Source organism: Callorhinus ursinus, unplaced genomic scaffold, assembly GCF_003265705.2.
Source record: "Callorhinus ursinus isolate GAN/ISIS: 27379988/994484 unplaced genomic scaffold, GSC_fseal_2.0 scaffold10, whole genome shotgun sequence".
NCBI classification, from domain to species: domain Eukaryota; kingdom Metazoa; phylum Chordata; class Mammalia; order Carnivora; family Otariidae; genus Callorhinus; species Callorhinus ursinus.
The window spans coordinates 35,368,259-35,395,568 of record NW_027397072.1 but is presented as its reverse complement, the minus strand read 5'-3'; the positions used below and the strand labels follow the sequence as shown (position 1 = coordinate 35,395,568).

Here is a 27,310-nt window from a genome sequence, read left to right as displayed (position 1 = left end):
TAGTTAACTGTTGCTGAGAAATCTCTAGAAAAACTCATATTTTAAAGCTTCTGAATGCAGGCCCTTGGGATACTTCCAAAGCTGAATCAGCATCTTCAAACAGAAAAATGTGGCTCCAGGTGCCTCTCAAGGAACTGCGTACTAGGGAATGGTGGTCATTTAAGTCTGGTGTGATCAACTTAGAAACCATGGAGTCACCCATGCAAGCTACAAAGCATATTTTGGGGGAGTCACTTGGACCCACTTCTTCAGACACTTTAGCTTCATCTACGGAGTGCTGCAAACATACCCACTTCTACTTAAGCTCAGTTTCTGAGGATCCTGAATCTCAAATAGTAACCCTGTGCTCATTAGGTGTTGGGTGATTTTACAGATGTTTGATAAAGTTATCGGGAAGCTCAGTGGTCATGTCTGACGGCCAGAACAAAAGAAGAACATCATTATCACATCGTGGCTTTTTTTACTGAAGGCAGGGGGAGAAGAGACAGGCTGTCTGAAACTTGACAACCCATGCTACCGGTCTGCAAATTGTGTCAAGGACACAATACCTTTCTTTCTGCGGATGTTCTGGTTTTTGATTTACCAATCCATGTTTAATAAGCACTATCTCTGTGGTAGAACAGGCTCAGGCATTGTACTGATGTTAGTCATTTTTGTAATGGACTTATATATTTACATATAAAGGCATAGTATTCAAACAAATAGAAATTTGGGGAATTTGGTTTTAAAAAATCACATATATATGTATATATATGTATTTCTTATATGTATAGATTTTTCAACATGTTGGTCATACTATATACTTAAGTTTTTAAAATTATTTTTTAAAAATAAGAAACGTATTCCCATGGCTCAAAATTGAAAAAGTTTAAAAGGATAAACAGAGGGGAGTCTCCTTCCCACCCCTTTGTCTCAGCCTCCCAGCTTCCCTTCCCAGGGACATTATTTGTTCTTACGTTTTCTCTGTGACACTTTATGGATATATAAAGATTTCCCCTTTTCACTCTACTGCTTTAATACCATTTTCTTAACGAAAATAAAAAAAAGGCCAGAGAGTACTGTTGTAATAAAAAAAATTCCTCTAAAAGAATCAACTTGTAAGTCAAGCGCTCATAGTTACCATTATGCTCTGCACAATCTGAGATTTTGTCTCCTTAGCTTTTCCCTTCACTCTCACGTAGTCTGTCACCCTGTGAACTCTGGCTAGGACATGATTGTGATGGTGCTGCCAAGGCCAGAAGCCATGGAAGGGGTCAGCTTCTATAGTGCTTAGAACTCTTAAGTTCACAGGGAAAACTACTTACCTTCCTGAACATTATGAAGAATTATTCTAAAACGCATCAGTTAGAGCTCTTGATCCATCAGTTATCTTTGGAATTAAGACTTTCATCTCATCTGAACGTACATTCATACTGTATCACAGGGATTAACTTTTTTGAGGAGGGATGGGGGTCACCATTGCCCTTGAGAAACCAAGGACAGCTTACTAAAAAATGATACACCTATGCATTCCCACTGGACCATAGACACGGTTGCCTACAGACATCAAGTTATTAACAGTTTATCTTCTCCCTAACAAGCCAAAATCAAGGGATCGGCTGAGGAGGTGGTAACAAGGTACATATAAGACAGGAGATGGTGTAAGAATCAATTAGATGCTAGAAGAGTTCATTAGTTGCTTGTCTGAAAAAAAAAATAACAGTAGATGGCTGTTGAAACTTTGTAATTTTAAATCTCAAGGTAAAATTATTTTGAGAATCTCTTCTATATGTAACTTGACCAAAGGAGCGAAATGCAAAATATGCTCCTTGAATCTCATCACACCAAATGACTCTGTTCTTTTATTCCTATTATTATTATAGCTACATGTTTATAGAAATAAAACACATGTAATTTAACTGACCCCCCCCCTTTCTTTAGTAGCATGGCCTTTCAATTGAGGAATAATATATAAAATGAGGTAACAGGAAAAATACACTTCATTGAAGAATAGTAAAAATAGTAGTAAAAATAAAGGCAATTTGCGTATTAACTGAGAAACTAACAGAAGAGCCATGGGAAACAGAAGCTTCCTCAGCTGCCAATTTAGTTGGTGATTTCTTTTCCATTCATAGGAACAAAGATGATACTGGATCCTGGCCAATTTTAATGGAAGAATTTCATTCAATTCTCTTTCTCATATGTTTTATTATCCTGTTTAGTTAAGAAACTATATAAATGTGTTTTAAATCAGCTAAGCAGTTTGGATGAATGCAAATATTTTCCAGTTCCTTAAAATGGTTAAGAAAAGGATAAGAGGGGCGCCTGGCTCAGTCGTTGAGCGTCTGCCTTCGGCTCGGGTCATGAGCCCCACATCGGGCTCCCGGAGCGGGAAGCCTGCTTCTCCCTCTCCCACTCCCTCTGCTTGTGTTTCCTCTCTCGCTGTGTCTCTCTGTCAAATAAATAAAATACTTAAAAAAAAAAAAAGAAAGAAAGGAAAGGATAAGAGCATAAATCCATGCACTCAGAAATGCTAGCATGAAATATCAGTATCAGCCTAAGTTCCAAATACACATGAGTCTAATGGAGCTAAATTCCCCTCCATGGGACTCAGAGAGTACTGCCATTTTCCACTCTCTTTACAAAGCACTTTTCTTCTCCTTATAAAGCTTTTACCTGTAAGTTGTAAAGCCTTTCAACTGTTCTGCTGAAAATTACCTTTAGGGACAAAAAAATGATTTTCAATTATCCCTCCTTATATGGATACCCTCCTTAAATCAAAATGGAACATCTCATAACAAGAAATTTCTTTTCTCACACAGAAAAAGCATCTACTAAATGTCTACACGATTTCCCTTCTGTTAAGCCAGACAGCAAGTCTGCTCATCCTTTAAGGGAGAAAGCTGCATGGTTCTAACGTGGAGCAGGCCTGTGACTAAACATAGCAAGGCTAGAATCAGAGCTAGCACACAAAGTATGGACACATTTGAGGGGTACATGGTAATAACAGAACAACCCACAATTCACTGATACATATGACCTTTGTTCTAACGAAAAAAAAAAAAAAGAAACATAAGCAAGACTGAGCATGTTGAAAATGAGAGTAATAGTCATGTACGTGGTATGCAGTAATCTATGTATGATTATGAAATGGAAACCAAATTGGACAAATATAAAGAATGCTCAAACATAAATTTGGTCACTAGCCTGTAAAAACTAACTATGTGTTTTCAGAAAATTCACCCAAAGACACTAAAATCCATTTATAATTTGCTCCATCTTCCAATAACTTCCAAAATAGTGTTTGTTATGAAGCACTGTGAATTTCCATTAATATTGTACGACTGTAAAAGGAAAATGAGGGATTTACAAAGACATGCAATTTCTAATTAATGTAAATTGGCAAATTTTATCCAAACCTAATGAAGCCATGTAAGAGCAGGCTGCATGTCTTGTCTATGGGGCTTCACCGGGACACCGTCCTTAGGGGTTACATCGTGGCACGACCTTACAGGTGAAAAGTGCCTTCCCATAACGGTTCTCGGGCAATCCCATCACAAGGCCTTCCTGGACAAGGGTGCCTCCCACCGATTCTCTGCTGAGCACTATCCTCTCTGCAGAGGGACTTCCAGTGTTTCCTTTTTAGGTTGGCATGATACAAATGGCAGCAGACAAAAACAATGTTAAAAAAATAAACCAAATAAAAGGCTGTACACAAGAACTTATGTTTATTGCCAACAAAAACAAAAAAACAAACAAAAAAGAGAGACAGGGAAGGAGAGAAAATGGTCAGAAGCACAACACATAAGGTTAAGAATTTAAAAGCATCTTACATTCTGCCCTAATGGCAGCATAATTAATAGGAACAAACGGCCGTCTTGCTGCCTGCCGCAGCCGGAGGGTATTTTTGCAGACCTGACGAGCAAATTTTGTGAAATATGTAGTGTGAAGGAAGAAAGCTTGGCGGGTCTTCACTGCAGACTTTGGGCTCCCCGTGTTTCGGACCGGCATCCCTTGCATGGCCTGGCGAGACATGTGACTCCTAACACGGGGGTCCTGCAAAATCAGACACCAATAGACACATAAAGAATAGAATGCTATGGGCATCAGGCTCAAAGAAAAGGCAATTTTTAAGTTTTTCACTGAAGCATCTATAACAATACCCTACCCCTAAAGGAGGAAATTTAGAAGTATGCATTAAGGGTAGGGGCGTAGAGAGGGAAACTGGGTAGGGGTGGGAGGGTGTGTGATCCTCTATTTTTGTTTTTTAAGTGTTTCTTTCACTTCCAATTCGTTAACACACAATGTTATATTAGTTTTAGGTGTACAATATAGTAACTCAATATTTCCATACATCATCCTGTACTCATCACAACAAGTGCACTCCTTCCTCTATTTTGGTTTTTAAATTGACATTGACCTTGGGCGCCTGGGTGGCTCAGTTGGTTAAGCGACTGCGTTCGGCTCAGGTCATGATCCCGGAGTCCTGGGATCGAGTCCCACATCGGGCTCCCCCTTCTCTGTGGGGAGCCTGCTTCTCCCTCTGCCTCTGCCTGCCACTCCCCCTGCTTGCGCTCACTCTCTCTCTCTCTGTCAAATAAATAAATAAAATCTTAAAAAAACAAAAACAAAAACAACAGTTTTGCTTGCTTTTAAGTTATCCTGTACTACACTTCTGTTTCCAAGGAGTATCTAGCCATTGAAATGACATTCTTCAACATAAAAGATTATTGCTCATATACCTCTGTAGTTGGGCTGGGAGATAATTTCTCTTCTTCCGATTGGGTGGGCATTTTCAGGCCTCCATATTTTTTCCAATAGAGCCAACAGGTTGCACACAATCTACACTGCATATTAGGTGGACCCCAAGAATACCACTGATGAGATTGTGTAGCTAAAGACAGAGGAAAAATATGGAAAAACAAAGAATGCTATGTAATTTGTAACATCAATACACATACCATTAAATATTTTTAAAATATTCCAAAGTCATTTTTAGTTTACAATGTTATTTTTCTTTCCCCAGTTCACCAAACATAGAAGTCTAATACATGCATGTATTTTTCAAGATTTAGAATTCATTAAACCATTTATTTCTCTCTATATATATATCGAGTACTTGTGGCTCCTGTTAAAAGAAGTTAATAGATGAAGTATCCTATATAATAAACTATGCTATTACTGAGGGAGTTTTGTTAGTTAAAAATACCCTCTATTGTGTACATTTCTGGAAATAAGTTATCAGAAAGGTATTATTATTGTTAGATTAGTGTTTAAAGTCTAAGTCTAGGTCACCAAATTGCTGGTTCAGAAACTACCTCAGAGTTTAAGGTGCTCAGAGAGGCCCCACTGATTAGGGCAGGAATCTGTCAGAAATAGATAACTGTTTTCCATTTCCTTATTTTAATAAATGAACAAAATAATCATTTTAATATTTCTCCCTTTAAAAACAGAATCCCTTTCAAGACTATTTAAGTCCAGGGATGCCTGGGTGGCTCAGTCATTAAGCGTCTGCCTTTGGCTCAGGTCATGATCCCGAGGACCTGAGATCGAGCCCCACATCAGGCTCCCTGCTCAGTGGGAAGCCTGTGTCTCCCTCACCCACTCGTCCCCTGCTTGTGCTTGCTCTCTCACTGTGTCTCTCTCTGTCAAATAAATAAAACCTTAAAAAAAAAAAAAAGACTATTTAAATCCAGATCCAGTGAGCATATGCAGCCAAGATCACACATTGCTTAGGACCTAATAACCTGGCTGATATATCACTTAACTAAACAGTGCAAGCCATTGTCAGTTTTGTTCTGCAGTTTGAATTACTGCCATATAACATTTAAAGTATTCCCACAATGGATATGAAGTTTAAGATAGGAAACACTGGCACTGAAACATTAAGTTAACGAGGTACATAAAAAATAATTCTCTACATTTGCCTTGGAATACTCTTCCCCCTGATTTGTAAGTTACCTTCGTCAGGTCAAAATGTTCAAACAGTACATGAAAGTGTCAACTAACACTTCACAAGCCAATGTCAGAAAGAGAAAATATACTGACCATTATAATCAAACTGTGTCTTAGTTTATTGAGAATAATACTGTGCACCCATCATGTGTTATTTCTAGGGGACTCCTTGCAAACAGCAGCCCAAAACCTTTCCTCTTATAATTTAGAAACAATAAGTCAAATAAGTTGATTTTTTTTTAAACACACATTTTAAGAATCCTAAATATTAGGCTCCTACTTTTGATTCTGAATATAAAATTTCACTCATATTTAAATGTACATCTTTACCCAAGTTAACCATGACATGGCATTTTAATATTTGTCAAGCAACATCTTTCCCCCTACATAATTAACTCAAATGCAATTAAAAAGTAACAGGGGCTCCTGGGTGGCACAAGTCACTTGAGTGTCTGACTCTTGATTTTGGCTCAGGTCATGATTCAGGGTCATGAGACTGAGCCCTGCATCAGGCTGAGGAGTCTGCTTGAGATTCTCTCTCTCCATCTCCCTCTGCCCAGCCCCTCTGTGTGCTCTCTCTCTAAAATATATAAAATCTTTTTTTTAAATAAAGAAAATCTTTTAAAAGAAGTGACAAAAAGAAAACACCAAATTCTATAAAGATAAATCTTACATGCATGTTATGAGATACATCTTATGATATTATTCAATGAGTCCAAAATAAATATTATAAAATAAAACTCACTCATTTGTCATGCACACATAAAAATGACAGAATAATTATTTAAAAGAATATGTGAGACTACATGAGTGTAAAAGGAGTAAGTCAAAAATAAGACAGATTAAGCCACCACTTGTCTGTAGGATTCTTTTTATTTTCATTTAAATACAAATAAACTTCAATATCTAAGAGTTTCCAATTCAAAGACACTCATGATGCAATACATATATAATTATGTATAACATTATACATATGTATAACATATGTTATACATATACATATACATGTATTTCCCTTTGTGCTTCCATGGTGCAGAAAAATGGTTAGAAATGTACTATTTCTATGAAGTCAGCAATTTGTCTGGATCATACTTTCCTTGGTTTCAGGTAAGGAAATTATATGACCTGTTTTTTATTTTTATTTATTTACTTTTAGAGAGTGAGCGGGGGAGGGGTAGAGGGTGAGAATCTTAAGCAGACTCCACGCCCAACACGAGGCTTGATCTCATGACCCTGAGATCATGACCTGAGCTGAAATCAAGTCAGATGCTTAACCGACTGAGTCACCCAGGCGCCCCTATGTTACCTAGTTTTAAAAGTCTTTCCTTGGGGTGCCTGGCTTCAGTTGGTAGAGCATGCAGCTCTTGATCTTGGGGTTGTGAGTTTAAGCCCCACACTGGGTGTACAGATTACTTAAAAAAAATGAAAATTAAATTAAAAAAAAAAAAGGCTTTTCTAACACTGAAGCTTGGTGTGAAGCAGAGCAGAGGCTGCACTGCCCCTCGTTTCCGGGCCCTTAGGGCAGTAAGCTACAGCTATCCCTCCAAAGGGCTGTTGAGAGAAAAAACTGGGCACCAAGAAGACTTTCAATAAATACTAGTTTCCTTCCCTCTCTCACCCCAGGCCACTTTGATTGTAAGGAAACATAGATTATAATGTCATTGATATCCATGAACAGATTATGTTGTTGTTTGAGATGTCAAGTAAGTATAAAAATACCAAAACTGTGGGGTTTTGGCTGGCTCAGTCAGTACAGCATGCGACTCTTCATCTCAGGGATGTCTGAGTTAGAACCCCACACTGGTGTAGAGATGACTTAAAAAAAATCTTTAAAAAAAATACAAAAAGTGGGGGGGGGAGCTAAGAGAGACATTAAAATAGCAAGAATTTTTTTTTTTCAAGTGTATCGGGGCACCTGGGTGGCTCAGTTGGTTAAATATCCAACTCTTAATTTTGGTTCAGGTCATGATCTCAGGGTGGTGAAATCGAGTCCCACATCCGGCTCTGCGCTGGGCGTGGAATCTGCTTAAGATTCTCCCCCTCCCTCCCCCGTGCGCATGTGTGCTTGCTTTCTCTCTCTCAAATAAATAAATAAAATCTAAATAAATAAAATCTTTTTTAAAAAAAAGTCTATCAAGTACTTCATCTCACCAAACCAATTTAACATCCAAGTCAAATAAGCTGTGATACTGCCCATGTCTGCTAGGATTTTGACATGAACAGATACTGATAAATATACCGGGGCCCTAAAAGCAAAGGCAAACATCATAAAACAGCATCTCCCAAACCAGTGTGCTCTGACAGAACCGGGTCTGGGGATTATAAATAGCACCTCATCCATACACAGGTCTTCTTGACAGAACTTTTTGGAGCCTCTGTCAAAGTATACTAAGAAACTCCAAAATAGGATTTGGTATATTCCGTGGGACCATGGTTCGCACAAAGCTAGCAACAACTCTGAATGCAGCTTAGCAAACACTGCGGTGGGATACTCAACAGACGACCCCACAGAAGCAAAGCAGAGGAAACCCAGGACCAAGATTCAGTGTCCAGGCCAAAGGGAAGGGTGGGCATCTACTCACATCGTCCTGCTCTCTGAGAGGTGCGCCTCAGGCACCTCGAAAGGGCTGCTCAACACCTCCCACCCCGCAGTGGGCGCACAGGGCCACACACAGGGCCACGCACCGCATCACAGGCCCCAAAGGAGAGGAGAAAGCCGCCTTATCATACAACTTACCATAGCAGCTCTCACAGGCTCGCCCTACGAGGGGATTCTGTGGCTGGAATGTGGTCCCCACGGCTCCATTCACAGCACCAGGTTTGCCATTGCTGGCAGATATTTGGTTGGGATTTGGTTTGCTGCTTTCAATGAAATATAAAGTGAGGTGATAAAAATGACTTGTATAACAAGGCAAAAGTCTATCTCTCTGCTGCTTTATCTTAACTACATATAAACATCTGAATGTTTGGTAAAGAAGAAATAAGCTGGTAAACGTAAGGTATTCAGATGAACTCAAACCATTCATCTGTACAAAACAAGGGTATGTAAAAACCAATCTCTTATGCCTGATACGCACAAAGTCAATATAGCCATTATTAGCTCTCTTCCACCCGAATACAATTTCCTTAGAACACCCTCTGCGGCTTTTTGAAAGATACAAGTTCCTAAGCTCTGTTACTTACCATGAATTCTCCTGAGAATAAAAGATATTTTGGGAGGATCAAACAAATTAAGTTACAGCAGTGTGTTGTTGTGTTTGAGAGAAACACTGTGCCATTCCTGCCGCTGGTGTGGAAGCTGTTGACAGGGCACTGGCTCTTGAGGGAATTGCACAAAAGCCACGTGTTCAACAAAGACACTGTGGATGTCAACAGAGCATACCTCTAGAATCTAAGTTGGCATTTCAGGGGATTTAACCGTTTATGATAATGATTTCTATGACGTCTGAATTTTTATGAGAAAGATTACACAGCACTTGAAATTAGAAAAGCCAACCAATGTATTTTGAGGTTTTTCTTTTTAAGAAAAAATTTTTAGGAGGATGAGAAGGAGACATCTATCAAGTGTTTATATGCTAATTTCCCAGAGGCCATAATTCCTTAGAGAAACAGCCTAGATTACCTTGGTACTTACTTGGTGCAAACATGGCTAACTTCTCCCCACATGGGGTAAGCTAACTCCCCTGCTTATAAAGCCATGCCCTAGAATACTACACAGGTGCACATGACATGTTCTCAAATAAACTCAGAATTTATTAAACATATATTTATTCAGTGCCTGACCTCAAGGAGCTTTCATTCTAGAGGAGCTTTCACGTCTATTTGCTAGACAGAAAACAAGCAAAATAAACTAGTCAACCATTTGTTAGCAATGAATGCTGAATGACTGAATGCAGACTGTAACTCCCCACGGCTACTGAAGTAATGAGAGTTCACAACTACCAAGGCACTTGGAGTTTCAACACAGAGTTGGCTCAGGAGTTTCCTCTTTGCTGTTCCCTGTTGATCTTCAATTCCATTTACCAGTGAAAGCCTAATGTGTAAACTTGGCCTGACAGCAAATTAAGATTTCTTTCTGGCATTGTTACTGTAACTCTTAGGGGACACCTCACCACCACCCCCAGAAGAAATCATTTAACCTCTGTGTGCAGTGAGGTCCCCATTTTGTAATAGGGCTATTATTTACACTTCTAACCTGTGCCGGAAATGTATTTTGAAGACAAATCATTTTTTAAAACACATTTTACACAAGACAGAATGCGTTTCTTTTAACAGTTTGCAGCTGAAAATGTACGTGATTAAAAGTGGTGACTTATAATGACTAAGATTTCCAAAGGTATGTAATAAATATTTCTGATTTTTAAGAATCTACTAGATATAGATAGGAAGGATGGCCCCCTTAAATCAAATGACTGACTGAATCTCAGAAGGCTTCCCTCAAAATATGAAAACTTCTGACATTCAACCCAGGGCTAAATATATGTGTTGAAAAAGAGCTAATACAAATTTACAGGTGAGCTGCCTGAAAAAAGAATGAGAGCAAACACAACCTTCGTTGTTCAACTGAATTTTGCATGTTATTTGACTGAATAAACCACTGATCTTAACTATAATAATCATAAAAGGAAAACAAGTGTGCAAAGACTCAATGAATGCAGACACGTGAATCACTTAAAATCCGTTTTGCAAATCTAAGTACCTACAGGTTAATTCTCAGGTGACAAATGATTTCAATGTGACCATCTGAATAAACTTTTACTCTAAGACAAACATACAAAAAAAGTTTTTAAAGCTGCATTATATGAAACTGTCCTTTTAGCTAATGCCCAAACTTCTCCCTCATCTGTATTCCAGATTCTACCCTTACTGCCCTCTTAAGAATTTTGTACATTTGATTCTCTTTCCTGGACCCTCTTCATTATCATGTAAACATATTTCTCCTACTTAAAAAACTCTATTATTCTTTTCCAACCTACCCCTCAAAGTGAAGAACTCCTTCGGCTGACCTTTCCAGCCACTTTTGTTGAGAGCTGCCCATCTTGACTTTCTGCAGTTCCCTGGCTTATATGTAGTCCTCGACCACTACATTAAAGATGACCAATGAATGACCTACTGCCATGCTGCTAAATTCTCAGGCTATTTTTCATCAACATCTGACCTAATTAATTAATTAATCTCTTCCGCTCCTTGAAGCACACTCCTCTCTCAGCTTTTGTGATAATGCACTCACCTTGCTATCCTACTTTTTCTGATACATAAATCCTGGATTTCCTCAACATTGGCCCAAGACCCTTTTTCTCTTATTGCTCCTCCTAAGAAAGCTCATCCATGGTTTCAAACACAATATTATATGCTGATGAAGCTCAAATTTGTATTTCTAGAGCAAAACTTTCCCCTGAACTTACGATCAATACATCCGACATCAGATTCAACACCTCTTTTTGGATAGAGCAAATTCAAAATGACCTAGCCTGCTTCTCTGCCAGTTTCTTAGTTTGGTGAAGGGCACAACAATCCACCTAGCTGTGCTGGCCAGAAATCTGGGACTCTAGCTTGACATCTCCCCTCTACCCCTCCATACACGTTAATCACCTCCAAGTGGTGTCCCATTTCCAGGGCCACAGCTCCAGGTCAAGCTACTGTCACCTTTCTTCTCCAAGAACTTCATAATTGGGTCTCCTTACATCCACTATTACTCCTCTTCCCCAAACCATTTTCTAAAATAGAGCCAGTGATCTTAAAGCACCAATTTGATCATGACACTTCCTTGTTTAAAATCCATTTCCACTGTTCATCAGATGGGTACACTCCTGGCCCTGGCCTCCCATACCAGCCTCCCGCAGCTCAACACTCTCTTGACACCAGCTACCCTGCCTTTGTCTCAGCTCCTTAACTACTGTTCTGCCCCTTCCGATATCAGGATTCCCTTGGCCTGGAAAGCCTCCATCACCTGGTTAATTCCTCTTCCTCCTCCAGAGTTCACTCAGACTCATTTCCACAAGGAATCTTTCCTGACAGCATCAACTGAGTCTGGTTTTCCTGTACAAATTCTCATAAAAACTATTCTGTTCTTCCCCATCATAGTACCTGTCACACTGGGTGACTGTTTGGCATCTGTCTCCCCCACGCTAGAATGTAGTCTGTCTTCTTAACCTTTCTACCTCTAGTACTGAACAGAGTGCTCTGCATATAGGAGACTGCTGGGCTCAAACGAATGACAGCATAAAATAATTCTTAATCTATTATTTGTTTCAAAATACTTGATTTCAGAGTTAATTGTGAAATTCTTCAAAGGACTCAGATTCTTATCCAACTCAAGGTAACCTCATACCTTCCATTTACGTAGAAGATTTATGTAACTTTTACATCATTCACTTAGGTCAGTTGGCATCGTAAATATTTTCAGCTCTGTGGCTATTACAATTTCTGGCACAACCTCTGAATGCTGCCATCGAAGCATGAAAGCACACATAAGTAATATATAAATGAATGAGGATGGCTGTGTTCCAACGACACTTCATTTACAACAGGCAGCAGGTCAGATTTGGCCTGCAGACTACAGTTTGCTGGTCTTTGACTTAGATCAAGACTCCAGTGAAGTCAACGCAAAACAGAACGGAAACAGTTCTCTGGGTCACTAGGTGCAAACTGGTCAGACGTTCTCCCCTAGATGTGACAGCGCTACAATGCACAAGAATGCTGCGGTGCTCGCTTCTAAAAACCTGACTTCTAAGTCGCCACACTGTCGTCTTTGGGGGGTTGCTCTTCTATAAATTACTCCAATAAAACAGAAAACGTTCTAAAATATTGGAAACTACTGCAGAAGGGACATTACAGCTCTGAATAAAAATTCTGAATCCTGTAAATTACATGTTATCTGCCTTGAGATAAAAAAATGATTTAAAAATATCACAATTCATTGTCTATGAGGCCTCCTATATATAAATGTATTACTGTATCAAAATTCAGTGAACAAAAGCCTAGGTATAAAACAACTGTACTGAGTGAGAAAAATCCTGGAGCAGCACATAGAACTTCGTAGCAAATTCCATTTTAATCCCCATAGAACCTAGTATAGCACTATACACATGGTGCTCAATAAACTTAAGTTTTCCTGAATAAATGAACGATCTTGAAAGGCCTCAAAAAAGATTATAATTCATTTAAAATGTAGCAAATGAAAAGCAAACTGGCATTCATTTTGATATGACGATTTCTAAGCCCCCCAAATAATGATGAGAGAACACCAGACATGTGAAACAATTGATACCTATTCATTATTTATCCAACATTTACAAAGTATATGGTTCTTCTTACTCTCTTTAACCATTCTGCCAAGCAAACAATGTAAAATCTGCAACCAAATAAACAACCTCAAAAGGGCAATGTGCACCACACCTCCCAAATCCATTCTATAACATAGAAGTTTTCAAAAGCTGCTAGCTTTCTGAAACACATTTGCTTCAAATAATAGAGTCTCACAGGCTAGTTTCCGGATGCTTTCCCTACACCTTTGATAGAAGGGTACCACGTGGCATCTTCCCTCTCACCCTTTTGTCTGTCTACGTGGGGTTTCTCCCACCAGCCATTTTTCTTTCTAAAAAAAAAAATCACTGTAGTGGTATAATGGAAGCAAGTCTCGTGGTTTGCAGTGTCAGAAAATAAGATATGGAAAGAAATTCAAATCTGGCTGAAACTGACCAAAATGACATATTGTGTTTTCATAGAATTCATACTATGACAAATATTTAAAAAGATTTCTGTTACTTACTAAGTTGGGATATATACTTGTTTCAGTTTACTCTCGGCTTCCGCTGCTTTTAGACGTTTCTAATTCAAAAGATAGATGAAATATTTTACATACAATGCCTAATAATTATTACCACTTCACTGTCTTAAAAAATTCATAAGAAAATGAAATATTAAAACATCATTCAAAAATTGTCATTTTTAGCAAAGGCCTTTCTTTCATGTACATATTCTCAAACTGTGTTTACTTGTGAGACAAGTCACTAGATTCTGAGGTACAAAACTGCAAGTTTTAATACCATTTTAGACCTAGATTTTAAAAAGAAAGTAGTGAATAAGTCCATTTTCTACTGCTCCACCAGTGAATAAACAGGACTTAGAAATAACCATTTTTACTTTGCAAATTTAGTTTCTACTTTCTTTTTTGCTCTTCTGGAACACACACACACACACACACACACACACACACACACACACACACTCTTTGCTTTAAAAAATATTTTTATCAGAAATGATGAGTTTCCAAGGTCCATGAAAAAGAAAGAGATAACAACTCCCCTAAGTACAATTAAATATGTATTTACCCTCAAATGTTAAGAGATACGCAATAAACTTTAAAGCCTAGCTGAACTCACATCAGATTTCAGGAGCCAATTAGGAGCCAAATGTAGGAAAAGGAGTGGGAAAAGATTACCTATAATCATATCCAGAAACTGATCAACACAGTAAATGAATACAAACAAGGAAGGAAAAGAATATATGGTAGATATCCAAAAAGAAGACAAACCAGAATATAAGGCAGCCATCCATATTCTCAATGAGGAGAAAACAAAACATTTAAGAGGGCAGCTTAAAACTTTTAGAGGGGTGCCTGGGTGGCTCAGTCGGTTAAGCGTCTGCGTTCGGCTCAGGTCATGATCTCAGGGTCCTGGGACTGAGTCCCACATTGGGCTCCTTGCTCAGTGGGGAGCCTACTGTTCCCTCTCCCTCTGCTCGTGCATGTGGCTCTCGCTCTCACTTGCTCACTCTCTCACTCAAATAAAGAAAATCTTTAAAGAAAAGAATAAAACTTTCAGAGACAGAGTTGAAATATTTGGAAATAATTTTATCCAAAAACTACTTTTCAACCACCCATAATGCCATCATTTCCACCATCTTTAGGGACTTTTTTGGCCTTGAAAAACACAAGTTTCCAGAGTACATGGTCTTCACTTCTATGTTGTTTGAAATAAGCACTTTTGAATTCTACATGATGTTGACACTAGAAACTTTTCAATAAGCCATGGGTATGTGTTCACTATTCATGATCTCGACAACTCATTATGGTCATTTTAAAACTGATCCTTGGAGCGCCTGGGTGTCTCAGTTGGTTGAGTGCCCGACTCTTGGTTTCGGCTGAGGTTGTGATCTCAGGGTCGTGAGATCGAGCCCCAAGTCGGGCTCTGTGCAGGGCGTGGAGCCTGCTTGGGATACTCTCTCTCCCTCTGCAGCCCAACCCCTCCCCCAACTTTCTCTCTCAAATAAATAAATAAATCTTTAAAAAAAATAAAAATGAAAAAATAGAAGTGACCCTTAAAATGTATTTTTATGGCACCCAACACTTGCCACTGTACGATCACATAACTTAGGGAAAATAACGTCTGTATTAAATATATGTGCTCCTTTCTTTACCAGCTCTAAACTGTGACTAGACGAATATAAAGACAAGTATTGACTGAAGTCACTAAGGAAAAAGTACCTTTCCCCAAAAGTAATAGTACTCAAATAAAGTAAGTGAGAGAATTACCTCAAACTGGAACATTTAGGAAGGACTCAAAATTAAAGGATTCCCTGCTTTTAGAAATAATTCTGGAGAAAAATTTATGTACAGTACCAAAACATCAAATTAGTAATACTAACTACTATGGTTAAGGTCAAAGACTTAAGAGGATATATATATGACACAAATGTCATCTAAGGAGGTTTCAGAAAATCTTTCAAAATATCTCAAACTGTATGGTTGATGGCATTGGTCTAAATTTCTAATAATCCATAAAAATAACTTTTTCACATCTTAGGTCATTCCACTCAACTACACTCATAAAGAGATGAAGCACCAAGCACCTGCAAGGAAAATAAGACCTCTCTAGTGGTATCTTTCCCTGTCGTCTTTCGAAAATATTTATCATAATGACTTCTGAAGTAAAGAAAATATTAGGACTAAAATCTTAATATCTTAAGGACATGAAATCATATAGTTTAAAATAGTACAGAAAATATAAAGCAAACAAATTTAAAATTAAGTATATTGCTAAGAAATATTAAGATATGAACAGAAAGCTCACTTCAATGCAATTGTATTGATTGCAATATGAAGAAAATTACCTGCTGCACGTATCTGTCAGTAGTTTTCCACATGTAATAATATTCAATGATGCTAGTCAATGATTTCCAAGGGAGCTGAAAAAATATTTAATATGATAATGGAAAACAAGCTACTGTAGAAACTGCTTTCTTTTTAAAATAACTTTTTTAAAAATAATGAGGCAAATATCCACATGGAAGATTCATTCTAGGAGAAGTATTTGAGAAAACCAAAATTAATTCTTAGCAAAGCGTACCCCAAACAAGTTATATTCAGTCAGAGACTCTAATACAACACATTCCATTTCTCACCTCCCATTTTATTAAAGATTATAAACATTATGACTGATAATATTTCATGACCTATTCAGGAGAGTTATTCCTGGGCTGCAGGTGGGACTGAAGTACAATTTTTAGAAATGATATTTAAATAGATTTAGCCTAAGTTACTTTACACTCCCAAAGATGCAGCCACACCTGGTTGTCATTTGGTCTCTGGCATAAAGGTTCTCATCTCTATCAAAACTGCTTTATTTTGACCTATTTTGTAAATAAAATAAAAACCTAAATCTCTGGGAGACAGCGTAGCTGAGTGTGGCTTGTATCTGAGAAATAGGAAGCTTACCTTTGCTATTTTCCTATGACTCAAAACTGGCCAAATGAGCTCCTACTAACGAGACCCTCTGTAAAGGGAAATCTGTCAGTCATCCGAGATGTAAATCGGAACAGATCAAACCTTCAAACAAATGATGTGATAGTCACAATCTTAGCTGTTGCGCCAGATGTTACGGAGAGGTGACTCAGTGCTCTCTCCGACTCCTAGCTAGCTTGCCCTAATGCACCATGGGGACCGGGGAGTCACAACAGTACTTCCCACACCGCCCTGCAGCAAGGGGTCTGCTTGAAACCCACGGGTATATCCACACCATTCTTATCACTTCCACGTTTCACTCACCTGTTTGCTCTGAAGAGAAAACAGATGGAGTTTCGACAAAGGACATTATTTTCAGCTTAACGGGGTGGAAACTGCAACAGCAGTTACAAACGTGGCCTCCTTAAAGGACCAAATCGCACAGCCCCTGGTGTCTGCACTGCAGCTAAGGCAAATACTGTTTTCTATGACCCAACGGGCAATCTGACAGAGCTGAAAGTGTCTGAGGGATGGTGTAAGAAGCCCACCGCAAGACCTCACAGGGGAAGACCTCAGAGGACAGTCATGGGCACAGTCCCTCAGTGCTTCAAGCAAGCTAAGACCTCTTCGTCCCCCCACTAGTCTTCTGAGAAACAGCCCCGGCGTGCAATTACCTGGAAGGCTGAGAAAAGGAAACCAGGTGACTATGGAACCTGAGCTTCATCATCAGCCAGATTTTATCTAAGCCATAAAGTCCTACTCAGCTGTGCTCAGAACACCGCGATCTCAAGAAGTACACATCTTGAAAGTACAAGTAACACATCCCAGTGTGTCTACTCCTACTCCTGTTGCAGTATCATTTCTCCCTCAACCCTCATGGTTTCATAGGAGTTCCCTAGGACATGGCAAGTGAGGAGGAAAAAATCTGAATGTAGCTGATGGCTTTGCATGATATACTGGCACTGACCAGAATTCTACTGCTGCAGCATCTCAGCCCCAAGCAGGAGTGGCTCTGAAGCACAGAGAAGAAGGGAAATCCTTTGGAAGGGCAGGACATTAGTCACCATTGGGTTTTCTACTTTGAGTTGAAGGAAAGCTGGCCAGAGGTACTCATCCATACCCACTCGCAGAGAGTGGTTATTTACCTGTCACAATGATCGGGGACTTGGAAGGAATTAGATTAGAAGGTTGGTAACAATAAGGCTTAGGAAACAGGTTTGTGGGACGGATACCTCTGGATGGGCCCAAGTGTGAGGATATTTGTGTCTCCATGCTTATCAAAGGCTCCCTCTGTAGAGGAGGTTCTCATTAATATCAGGAGGACAAGATGATCTCCTCTAGGGCTTTCAGCCAGCCTCCTTCCCTAGCCACAACAATGACTGCTCAAAGGACACATAACAAAATGGACACAGAGGCAAGCAGACAGAGATTACACATGGGTACCACCACATGGATGTCCTCTCACCAAATCTGATCTGATTACTCCAGGTGTCCAATCTGCAAGGAACACAGTACACTGGGCTTCCAACATGGCACCATTCCTGGTAACATGTCAGTTACATTAGACTCTCAGCATCCTGGAATGAACAGACATCCTGTCCTTGTTGAATAGACAATTATTCTAAATATGACTAGCCTTTTCTGCCTATAATGCATCGACCAGCAATACCAACCACAGACTTATGAATGACTTGTTCTCACAGAACACTGCTTCTAACCCAGGGCTCAGAACCCTTAGGAATAAAGGTTTGGGTCACCCGACCAGGTTAAGAACACTGGTCATCTAAGGGACTAAGGGGAGAACAGTGGAGGAATCTGATTTTGAATGCCAATGAAGACCTCAGGATGAGTTTCAGAAACAGAGAAAAGACGACTAAAGAAGCTATATTTCCTTCCTTGCTTGGTATAATGGTTTTCCTTCAGCAGCCCAATTCCCTTTCTATTTTTATATAAGGTCTGTCAGGTAGTTTTTCCTTTATAGTTGAATGCAGAAGTTACAAGCAATAAAGACAGGGTTGTGACTAAAACCAGAGGAGGAATAAACCAGAGAAAGTTGCTGTGACATTAAATTTGAGGAAAAGATACCACATTTTCTAATGATTCAAGGATAATTACAATTGTTTAAAAGTTGATCTATGGAAAGGAAGCATGTATGGAAGGCAAGGATGATGCTGAGTTACCAAAGAGGTGGGTGATGACAGATCCTATATACCCACTTCCAATCCACTTCTAGCTTACCTTCCTAAAAGCTCTAAACTACGTTTTCCCCAGATACCCTGGACCAAGGATACAGACATATGGGCCATGTTTAGGCAAGCTGACAAGATGACATCCAGATAGAGAAGTGAGCAACGTTAAGGATGAGGCCACATGCAGGGAGAATGAACTATTTGGCAAGAATGATGGTTGAGGGGCACGTGGGTGGCTCAGTCAGTTGAATGTCCGACTCTTGATTTTGGTTCAGGTCATGATCTCAGGGTCCTGGGATCAAGCCCTGCATCGGGTTCCGTACTCAGTGGGGAGTCTGCTTGAGGATTCTCTCCCTCTCCCTCTGCCCTGCCCCTGCTCTCTTTCTCCCTCTTTCTCTTAAAATAAGTAAATAAATCTTAAAAAAAAAAAAAAGGAATGATGGTTGAAATATCATGTTCTTCTGAGGCATCTGTGTTAACCTTTCTGCCATCCACACTTAACATCATGGATGCCAAGCAGCAGAGGGCATGGGTATTTCCACTCTTCCCGGAAGTGTAGCGTCCAACCCTGGTTCTCTAGTCTTTCCAGAGATTCTGTGAGAACTTAATATCCTATATTCATTTCTGATTAAATTAGATATAGTGAATTTTGTACTTAGCAACTAAGAACCCTGACTAATATAACTAATACATTTACTCTTTATACTAAACTGGGTGAGGTTGAGTTTCTCTTATCCATAATCAAAAGCACTCTAGCTTGTACAAAGGTAGGAAGTGTTCAAAGAATAGCCCTAGACATGTGGCATTTATTTTTCTTTTGTTTTATTTATTTAAGTAATCTCCACATCCAACATGGGGCTCGAACTCATGACCCTGAGATCAAGAGTTGCATGCTCTTCTGATTGAGCCAGCCAGGTGTCCCAATGTGTGGCATTTATTGAGAGAATCAAGTTGGAGCAGAAATCAAGCAAGACTGGTGGTAGAGGCAATATATGCAATGGAGTTTGTGCTAGGATGTTGCCATTGCAGGGTTAGTTAGTTGGTTCTTGGCTTCAAAAGTCTTGGCTGTGAAGAATGTAAACTTGGAACCTGGCCCGCCTGGAGGTTCTGTTAGCCCGTAACACACCCTGTAATCAATCTCTCTCTCCTTAAACTAGCTCACTCAGATGGATTCTGTTGTTTCCAATTATGGCTTTCCAACTACCTTCAAGTTCACTTTCCTATCCTGGAAGGCTAGAATGGAAATACTGTATTTCTGAGGCTCCCTTGTGATTTATTTCTTCCAAACAGATGTAGAGGACCTACATTCAGAAGTGAATTAAGCAGGATAGAGGGAACAGTGCACAGGTATCTCTGTTCAGCTGCAGCAGAGCTAAGAGGCATAAGTTTGTTCTAGAGCTATCAGCTCCACTAGAGGATTCCTAGTCCCAAGACCATGTTTCAAGTAGTGTAGTCTTGGAACAGAGGTTAACCCAGCAGCTTCCCACTTCCCAGGTGGGGCAGAGGTAGGAACTCCCCTGCTGGACCATTCCTGTGGAATGTTCTGATGTCCATCCTGGAGCCTAATTCTCCAACCCTATCAATTATCCAAAATTATATAGCATATAATAAATATATAATATTTATAACTATAAAAAGTAATTATCCAAATGAAATCCAATTCTGTTTAAAATAGCTTATATAATTTAGTTATCTGCAATTGAAGCTTAAGTGATAAAACAGCTAGGAAATATCCTCTGCTGAAAGGAGTTTCTATAGCAAGAGACCTAAATGCATAAGGAACACAGACTTTACTATTCTGCACTTTGAATTTATCAGGTTCCTTTGCATATTTCAGGTCCTGCTTCTCCTTAGGATATAAAATCCACAAAAGAATGTCATTCCCACCCTAAAAGTGAGAAGAAAAAAAAAAACAGATAATCTACAAAACCACACCAATTCTTGAGCCCATCATAGAGCTAAAGTTACAAGACAATCAACTGAACTGAACTCCAAAGTCACTGAGTAAAGACTAGACTCAAACTATTTTTACTTTGGAAAAGCACAAAACAAAACAAAAAAAAGAGAGAGAGATAACAAATTAAAACAAAGAAGAAAACAGCCAAAAATATACCAAATTATTAAAGGTCAACAGTGAGCTAGGGCAACTGTTTAGCATCTATGGGAGCTCTAGACACCAGGGGAATCCATCCACATTTGCCATGGATCTGCAACAGGTGTTCATCAGAAAGAACTGGCCCAGAGCAGGAAATCTGAGAAAGCCCCGGCTGGTGGTGAGGGAATTCGAATCTACACTAAGAAATGAAGAGGGGCAGAAATGGTAACATTTTTTTGGGGGGGATTAATGTTTTATTAATGATAACATTCATACTACAGTTCCCAGATTTACATCCAAAAGAGCATCTTGTATTTACATGCAATGGACAGCCCAAGATAACAAATTCAAACCACAGCTCTTTTAAGACTATGGCTTATTCCAAATTAAATTAAATACATAATACTCTTCCCTCCTCCTTTCAACATGTACAATAAAAACCCACCCTTCCTTCTTTTAGGAAACATAAAATTGCATTGATAAATGCACTGGCTAACAATTAATTACATCTGAAGTAAAATTGCATTGATAACTGCACTGGTTAACAATTAATTACATTTGAAGTATTTAAACCTTTTTTAAAATAAATAACAATACATAAGTAAATATGGGGAAAAAAGATATTTTAAAAAATCTCTTTAAAAAGATCACTGATTGTCTAAAGGAAAAAAACAGTAATAATTCACTGTGGGATTTAGAATATAGGCAGAAGTAAAATGTATGACAAAAGTGCAAGAAGGGGAAGGAGGAACTAGAAGTGTATTATCACATGGTTCGTTTGTTCTTTCTTTCTCTCTCTCTCTCTCTTTAAGTAAGCTCTACATCCAACATGGAGTTTGAACTCATGACCCAGAGATCAAGAGTCACATGCTCTACCAATTGAGTCAGCCAGGCGCCCCGGTCACATGGTTCTTATAATCTATGTGGATCCAAGTGGATTTGACTGAAGGTAGATTGTACAACATTAAAGATGCATATTGTAAACTACCGAACAAATAAAAGTTTAATTAGTAAGCCACTAGTAGAGATAAAACTGGAATAAAAAAATAATTAAAGGGGCACCTCGGTGGCTCAGTTGGTTAAGCGTCCAACTCTTGGTTTCGGCTCAGGTTGTGATCTCAGGGTCGTGAGATCGAGCCCCTCATCCGGCTCCGCACTCAGCCTGGAGTCTTCTTTTTTTAAAGATTTTATTTATTTATTTGACAGAGAGAGACACAACGAGAGAGGGAACACAAGCAGGGGGAGTGAGAGAGAGAGAAGCAGGCTTTCCGTAGAGCAGGGAGGCTGATGTGGGGGTCGATCCCAGGACCCTGGGATCATGACCTGAGCCGAAGGCAGACACTTAACAACTGAGTCACCCAGGCGCCCAGCATGGAGTCTTCTTGGGATTCTCTGCCTCTCTCTCTTCCTCTGTCCCTCCCCCCTACTCTCTCTCTCTCTCTAAAGTAAAATAAAATCTTTTTAAATAATTTTGAAAAGGGGGAAAGAACAGAACAATAGGACAAATGGAAAATTAATGGAAACATGATTGGTTTTAAACCAAAAATTACATTCCTGATAATGATATTAAAGGTAAATGGTCTAACAATCCAAGTAAAAGGTAGAGATTGTTGGACTGGTTTTTAACAAAAGATCCAACTATATTCAGTCTACAAAAGCCTACTCTGGATATAAATAAGATACAAATAAAGGGATGGAAACAAGATATACCATGTAATCAATAAAATAAAACTGGAGTGGTTATATTAATAGGAGAAAAAGTAGATTTCACCGCAAGAAATATTACCATAAAGAGACATGATGTAAAGATAAAAGGGTCAATTCATTAGTAGAAGATAACAATGCTCAATGTATGTACCCAGTAAGACAGATTCAACATAATTAAAGCAAAAACCTATTATAACTGAAAAAGAAAAACAGAAAAATTCACAATTACAGCTAGAGACTTTTAATACCGCTCTCTCAACAACAGGTAGACAGAAAATCAGTAAAGCTCCAGAAGACTTGAATAACACCATCAATAAATTTGACCTAATAGCATTTATAGCACATTCCACCAAATAACAAAATATCTCTTCTTTTCAAGAGCACATGGAACATTCACCATAATGGAACATATACTATGATCAGGATCAATCACATGTCAAAAATGTACAATTTTGATTTTTTTTACAAAGTATGTTTTCTGATCACAACAGAATTAAACTAGACTTCTAACAAAAATATATGGAAAAAAAAATCACACATATGTGGAACTTACCTCTAAATAATCCATGAGTCAAAAAGAAAATCAGAACGAAAAATGAAAATACTTTGAAGGAACAAAAATGAAAACACAACTTATCAAAATGTGGAGAGAGGCCCTGTAGCACAGGGCCTGCTAAGGTTGAGACAGGAATACTGAAGAAGCCCTCCCACATTCCAGGCCCCACAACAAGCACAGGTAAGAATCTGAAGTCTGTGGATGTTCAGATCACCTCCTATTCACCCCTTCACAGAGGGAGGGACCCACCCCTCAAAACAGTATCAGGTGGCCAGATGTACAACACATAACACTGAAGACAAAAGAGAGGAGACTGACAGTGGTTTATTAGTCACAGCTATTCACAGCCCAGGGGAAGACGACACCGTGTAGGGCCACAGTGAGTCACTAGGCTGTGAAAGTGAGGTTTTGTGTAACAAGAGGGTGAGGTGTGATGCCCTGGTTCTGAAGAGGGTTCCCAGGGGAGGATGTGATCGGCTTCTCTGAGTAATTCTGTGGGCTGGCAGGGAAGTGAAACCCAAAAGGTGGAAGGAGGGAGATGCCAGAAGAACTGAGCAGATGCGGAGCCTTTCCCACTGGGGCGGGGGGGGAGCATATCTGGCAAGAGCAGTGGAACTCACAGTTACGCTTTTGGGGCCCAGTGAGGCTCAAAGATGTCAAAGCAGTACATGAAATGTCAGGCCTTCCAATACAGTGGTACCCTGAAGGTAAATAGAACAACAACCAAATCCAAACCTGGTCCACCTACAGATTAGATTAATATATTAAAGGATCTTAAAAGGTAAGACAGCACACGTGAATAGATGGGGAATTTAAACAGATTAAAAGTATAAAAAATAGGGACGCCTGGGTGGCTCAGTTGGTTAGGCGACTGCCTTCGGCTCAGGTCATGATCCTGGAGTCCCGGGATCGGGTCCCACATCGGGCTCCCTGCTGAGCAGGGAGTCTGCTTCTCCCTCTGACCCTCTTCCCTCTCGTGCTCTCTATCTCTCATTCTCTCTCTCTCAAATAAATAAATAAAATCTTTAAAAAAAAAAAAAGTATAAAAAATAAAATATAAATGTTAGCAAAATATGCTATCATATTTGAAGAATTCCTTTAACAAGTTTATCGGTATACTGGACATGGCAAAGAAAAGAATTAGTGTACTGGAAGATAGATCAATATATAAATCATACAAACTAACACACAAACAGCAGATCCTGGCTCTTGGAAACTAGGTAGAATAATTACAAAGAAAAACATACCCAGGAGCACTGTAGTAGTAAAACTGCCAAAAAACAAAAAAATAAAAAAAATAATAATAAAGAGAAAATCTTGAGCACAAAGAAACATTTACATACACAGGAACTTCTCATCAGAAACTATGTAAGCCAGGGAGATATCTTTAGAGTACTGAAAAAGAAAAAAATGAGTTCCATAAAGAATAACATTTTTGTTAAACAGCACAGTAAGATGATTTTGAGAAAAAGCTAAAATCACTGTCAGCCAAACATATACTACCCAACAAATGACTACGTTACAAGGAAGTTTCAACCTTAAGCTTCAACCTTAAAAAGATACTAGGGAAAGACAAAGCACTTAAGCCTAAAGCAAGCTGAAGAAAGGAAATGACACCATAAAAGCAGAAACTGATGAAACAAACAAAAAAAAATCAATCAAACAAAAAAACCGGTTCTTTGCAAAGATCAATACAACTGACAAACTCCTAGCTGGACTGATGAGGAAAAGAGAAAGAAGAATGTGCGAGGGGGCATCACTACAGCTCCATCCCAAAGACTTTCAAAGGGTAATAGGAGATTATGATCCACTTTATGACAATAAACTAGACAACTCAAGATAAAATGAACAAGGAGAAAGTGGTAAGCAAGACACAGGAGTAGGAGATACCTGTCTTTGTATCTGACAGCTATGGACAAATGAAAATAGCTCTGGGAGGATGGATGTATTAAGAGTCAAGTAAGAAGTTATGGCAACACCGTGGAGCAAAAAACGAGGAATAACCACATAGAAAGGACCACTGCAGAGGTAGGCTTAGCTGAGACATCTGGAAATGGCTAAGCACAAAAAAAGAAGGGTAAAGGCTATCAGTATAAGCCACGTAGTGGGTGCCACTGTGGTCCCCAGTAGCCTGCTGTGCAGAGGAACCCAACAGTCCTCAGGATAGCTGCAGAGTCCCTGCCATGTTCACAGCAGAGGACTCTGCAGTGTTTGTTGGCGTGGACTCCAACAGTCTGCTCTGCAGAGGAAACGGACAGCTTCTGCCACCGAGGTAACCAACAGCCATTGCTGATACTGACCTCCTAGAGAGGGGCATGCTGCTGCACCCCTCCCAGAAGACACTGCTGTGTCCCCACCCCAGGAACAGGGCTGCCAGCCCCAACTTCCAACCCTGTGCACACCCAGGACCCCAGAACCCTGGCTGCTCCACACGCACCCACACTTCAGACTTTGATTCCATAGCCACTCCACATGTGCTCACATCTCTGGCACTGACACTGCAGGCTAGCCAGCACATCAGACCCCAGACTGCTGTCATTCTACAAGCCTCCATGCTCCACACCTGGCTCTGTAGCTGGTCCAAGCATGCTCACACCTCATGCTCACTGCCACAGCAAGGGTACTCCAAAGCCAGGTCCAATGCCAACAGGGATCCCTCTGGCAATGATATATCCCATGGGAGAGAAAGAGATCAGGAGGTCCCCAGCAGCCTTTGCCACCAGAGACCCCAACAGCCGTCACTGCCACTGCAGATACCCGGAGCACTGGCTGTTGAAGACCCCTGCAATTTAACTGACACTGACCTCAGCTGATGAAGCTGATGGGCCTTCCCAAGAGCTGGAACCATCATACCCACCCTTCCAACACCCTTGTACCCACTGCAGGTGATGGGTTTCTCCCCACTAAAACCAGTCGGTAGAGTCTGGTAGAGGTGCCTAATCAATCAAATGCACAAACATCAACACAAGGCTACAAGAAATACGAAAAATTAAGGAAACATGACATCACCAAAGAAACAGTGATTTTCCAGTAACTGACCCCAAAGAAATAGAAATCTATGATTTCCTGATAATGATTTCAAAATAAGGGTTTTAAGGAAGCTCAGTGAGGTACAAGAAAATACAGATAGAGGGGTGCCTGGATGGCTCAGTCGGTTAAGCATCTGCCTCCAGCTCAGGTCATGGTCCCGGGGTCCTGGGATTGAGACCCGCATTGGGCTCCTTGCTCAGTGGGGAGCCTGCTTCTCCCTCTCCCACTGCCTGCCGCTCCGCCTACTTGTGCTCTCTTTCTCTGTCAAATAAATAAATAAAATATTAAAAAAAAAATAGAAAATACAGATAGAACTGAAATCAGGAGATAGACTCCAAAATCAGGAAAACAATAAACAAAATAAGCTCAAAAGAGAAAGACATCATAAAAACAAAAATTCTAAAGCTAAAGAATACAATGAATTAAAAAAATGCAATACAGAACATCAATGACAGACATGACCAAGCAGAGAAAAGAATCTGTGAACTCAAAGACAGGTCATTAGAAATTATCTGGTTAGAGGGAAAAATCAATGAAAGAGAGTGTATCCAGTTAGCAGAAGGAAGGAAGCAACAAAGGTCAGAGGAGAAATAAATGAAGTATGAACTAGAAAAACAACAGAAAAGATCAACGAAACTAAGAGTTGCTTTTCTGGAAAGATAAACAAAATTGACAAACTTTAACTAGACTAAGGAAAAAAGTGAGAAGACTGAAATAAATAAAATCAGAAATGAAAACTAGAGTAGACATTACAACTCATACTGCAAGAATACAAAGATCACAAGAGACTACTATGAACAATTATATACCAACAAACTGGATAATCTAGAAAGGATGACTGCCATAGAAAGCTATCTATGGACTTCTCAAATAGAAATTTCCCCATTTCAGGGCGCCTGGGTGGCTCAGTTGGTTAAGCGACTGCCTTCGGCTCAGGTCATGATCCTGGAGTCCCGGGATCGAGTCCCGCATCGGGCTCCCCGCTCAGTGGGGAGTCTGCTTCTCCCTCTGACCCTCTTCCCTCTCGTGCTCTCTATCTCTCATTCTCTCTCTCTCAAATAAATAAACAAAATTAA

General features: G+C 39.6%; 1 protein-coding gene across 10 annotated transcripts in view; it reads right to left on the bottom strand.

Annotated features, from left to right (window-relative positions):
* Positions 1-27,310, bottom strand: part of MTA3 (metastasis associated 1 family member 3) — a 216,439-nt gene that overhangs the window by 25,765 nt on the left and 163,364 nt on the right. For 6 of the 10 annotated variants that reach the window (XR_012379715.1, XM_073897349.1, XM_073897350.1 and 3 more), the window contains 5 exons: positions 16,048-16,122; positions 13,706-13,764; positions 8,672-8,796; positions 4,722-4,873; positions 3,813-4,035 (listed from right to left, as the gene is read on the bottom strand). Coding sequence is in view for 9 of the 10 variants with exons in the window: in XM_073897349.1 (XP_073753450.1) it covers positions 3,813-4,035; positions 4,722-4,873; positions 8,672-8,796; positions 13,706-13,764; positions 16,048-16,122 (634 nt within the window). In the remaining variant the exon portion in view is untranslated. Of the gene's footprint in view, positions 1-3,692; positions 4,036-4,721; positions 4,874-8,671; positions 8,797-13,705; positions 13,765-16,047; positions 16,123-27,310 lie in introns of those variants that run through there. The other 4 variants (XM_073897347.1, XM_073897354.1, XM_025868134.2 and 1 more) reach the window with 3 other exon arrangements.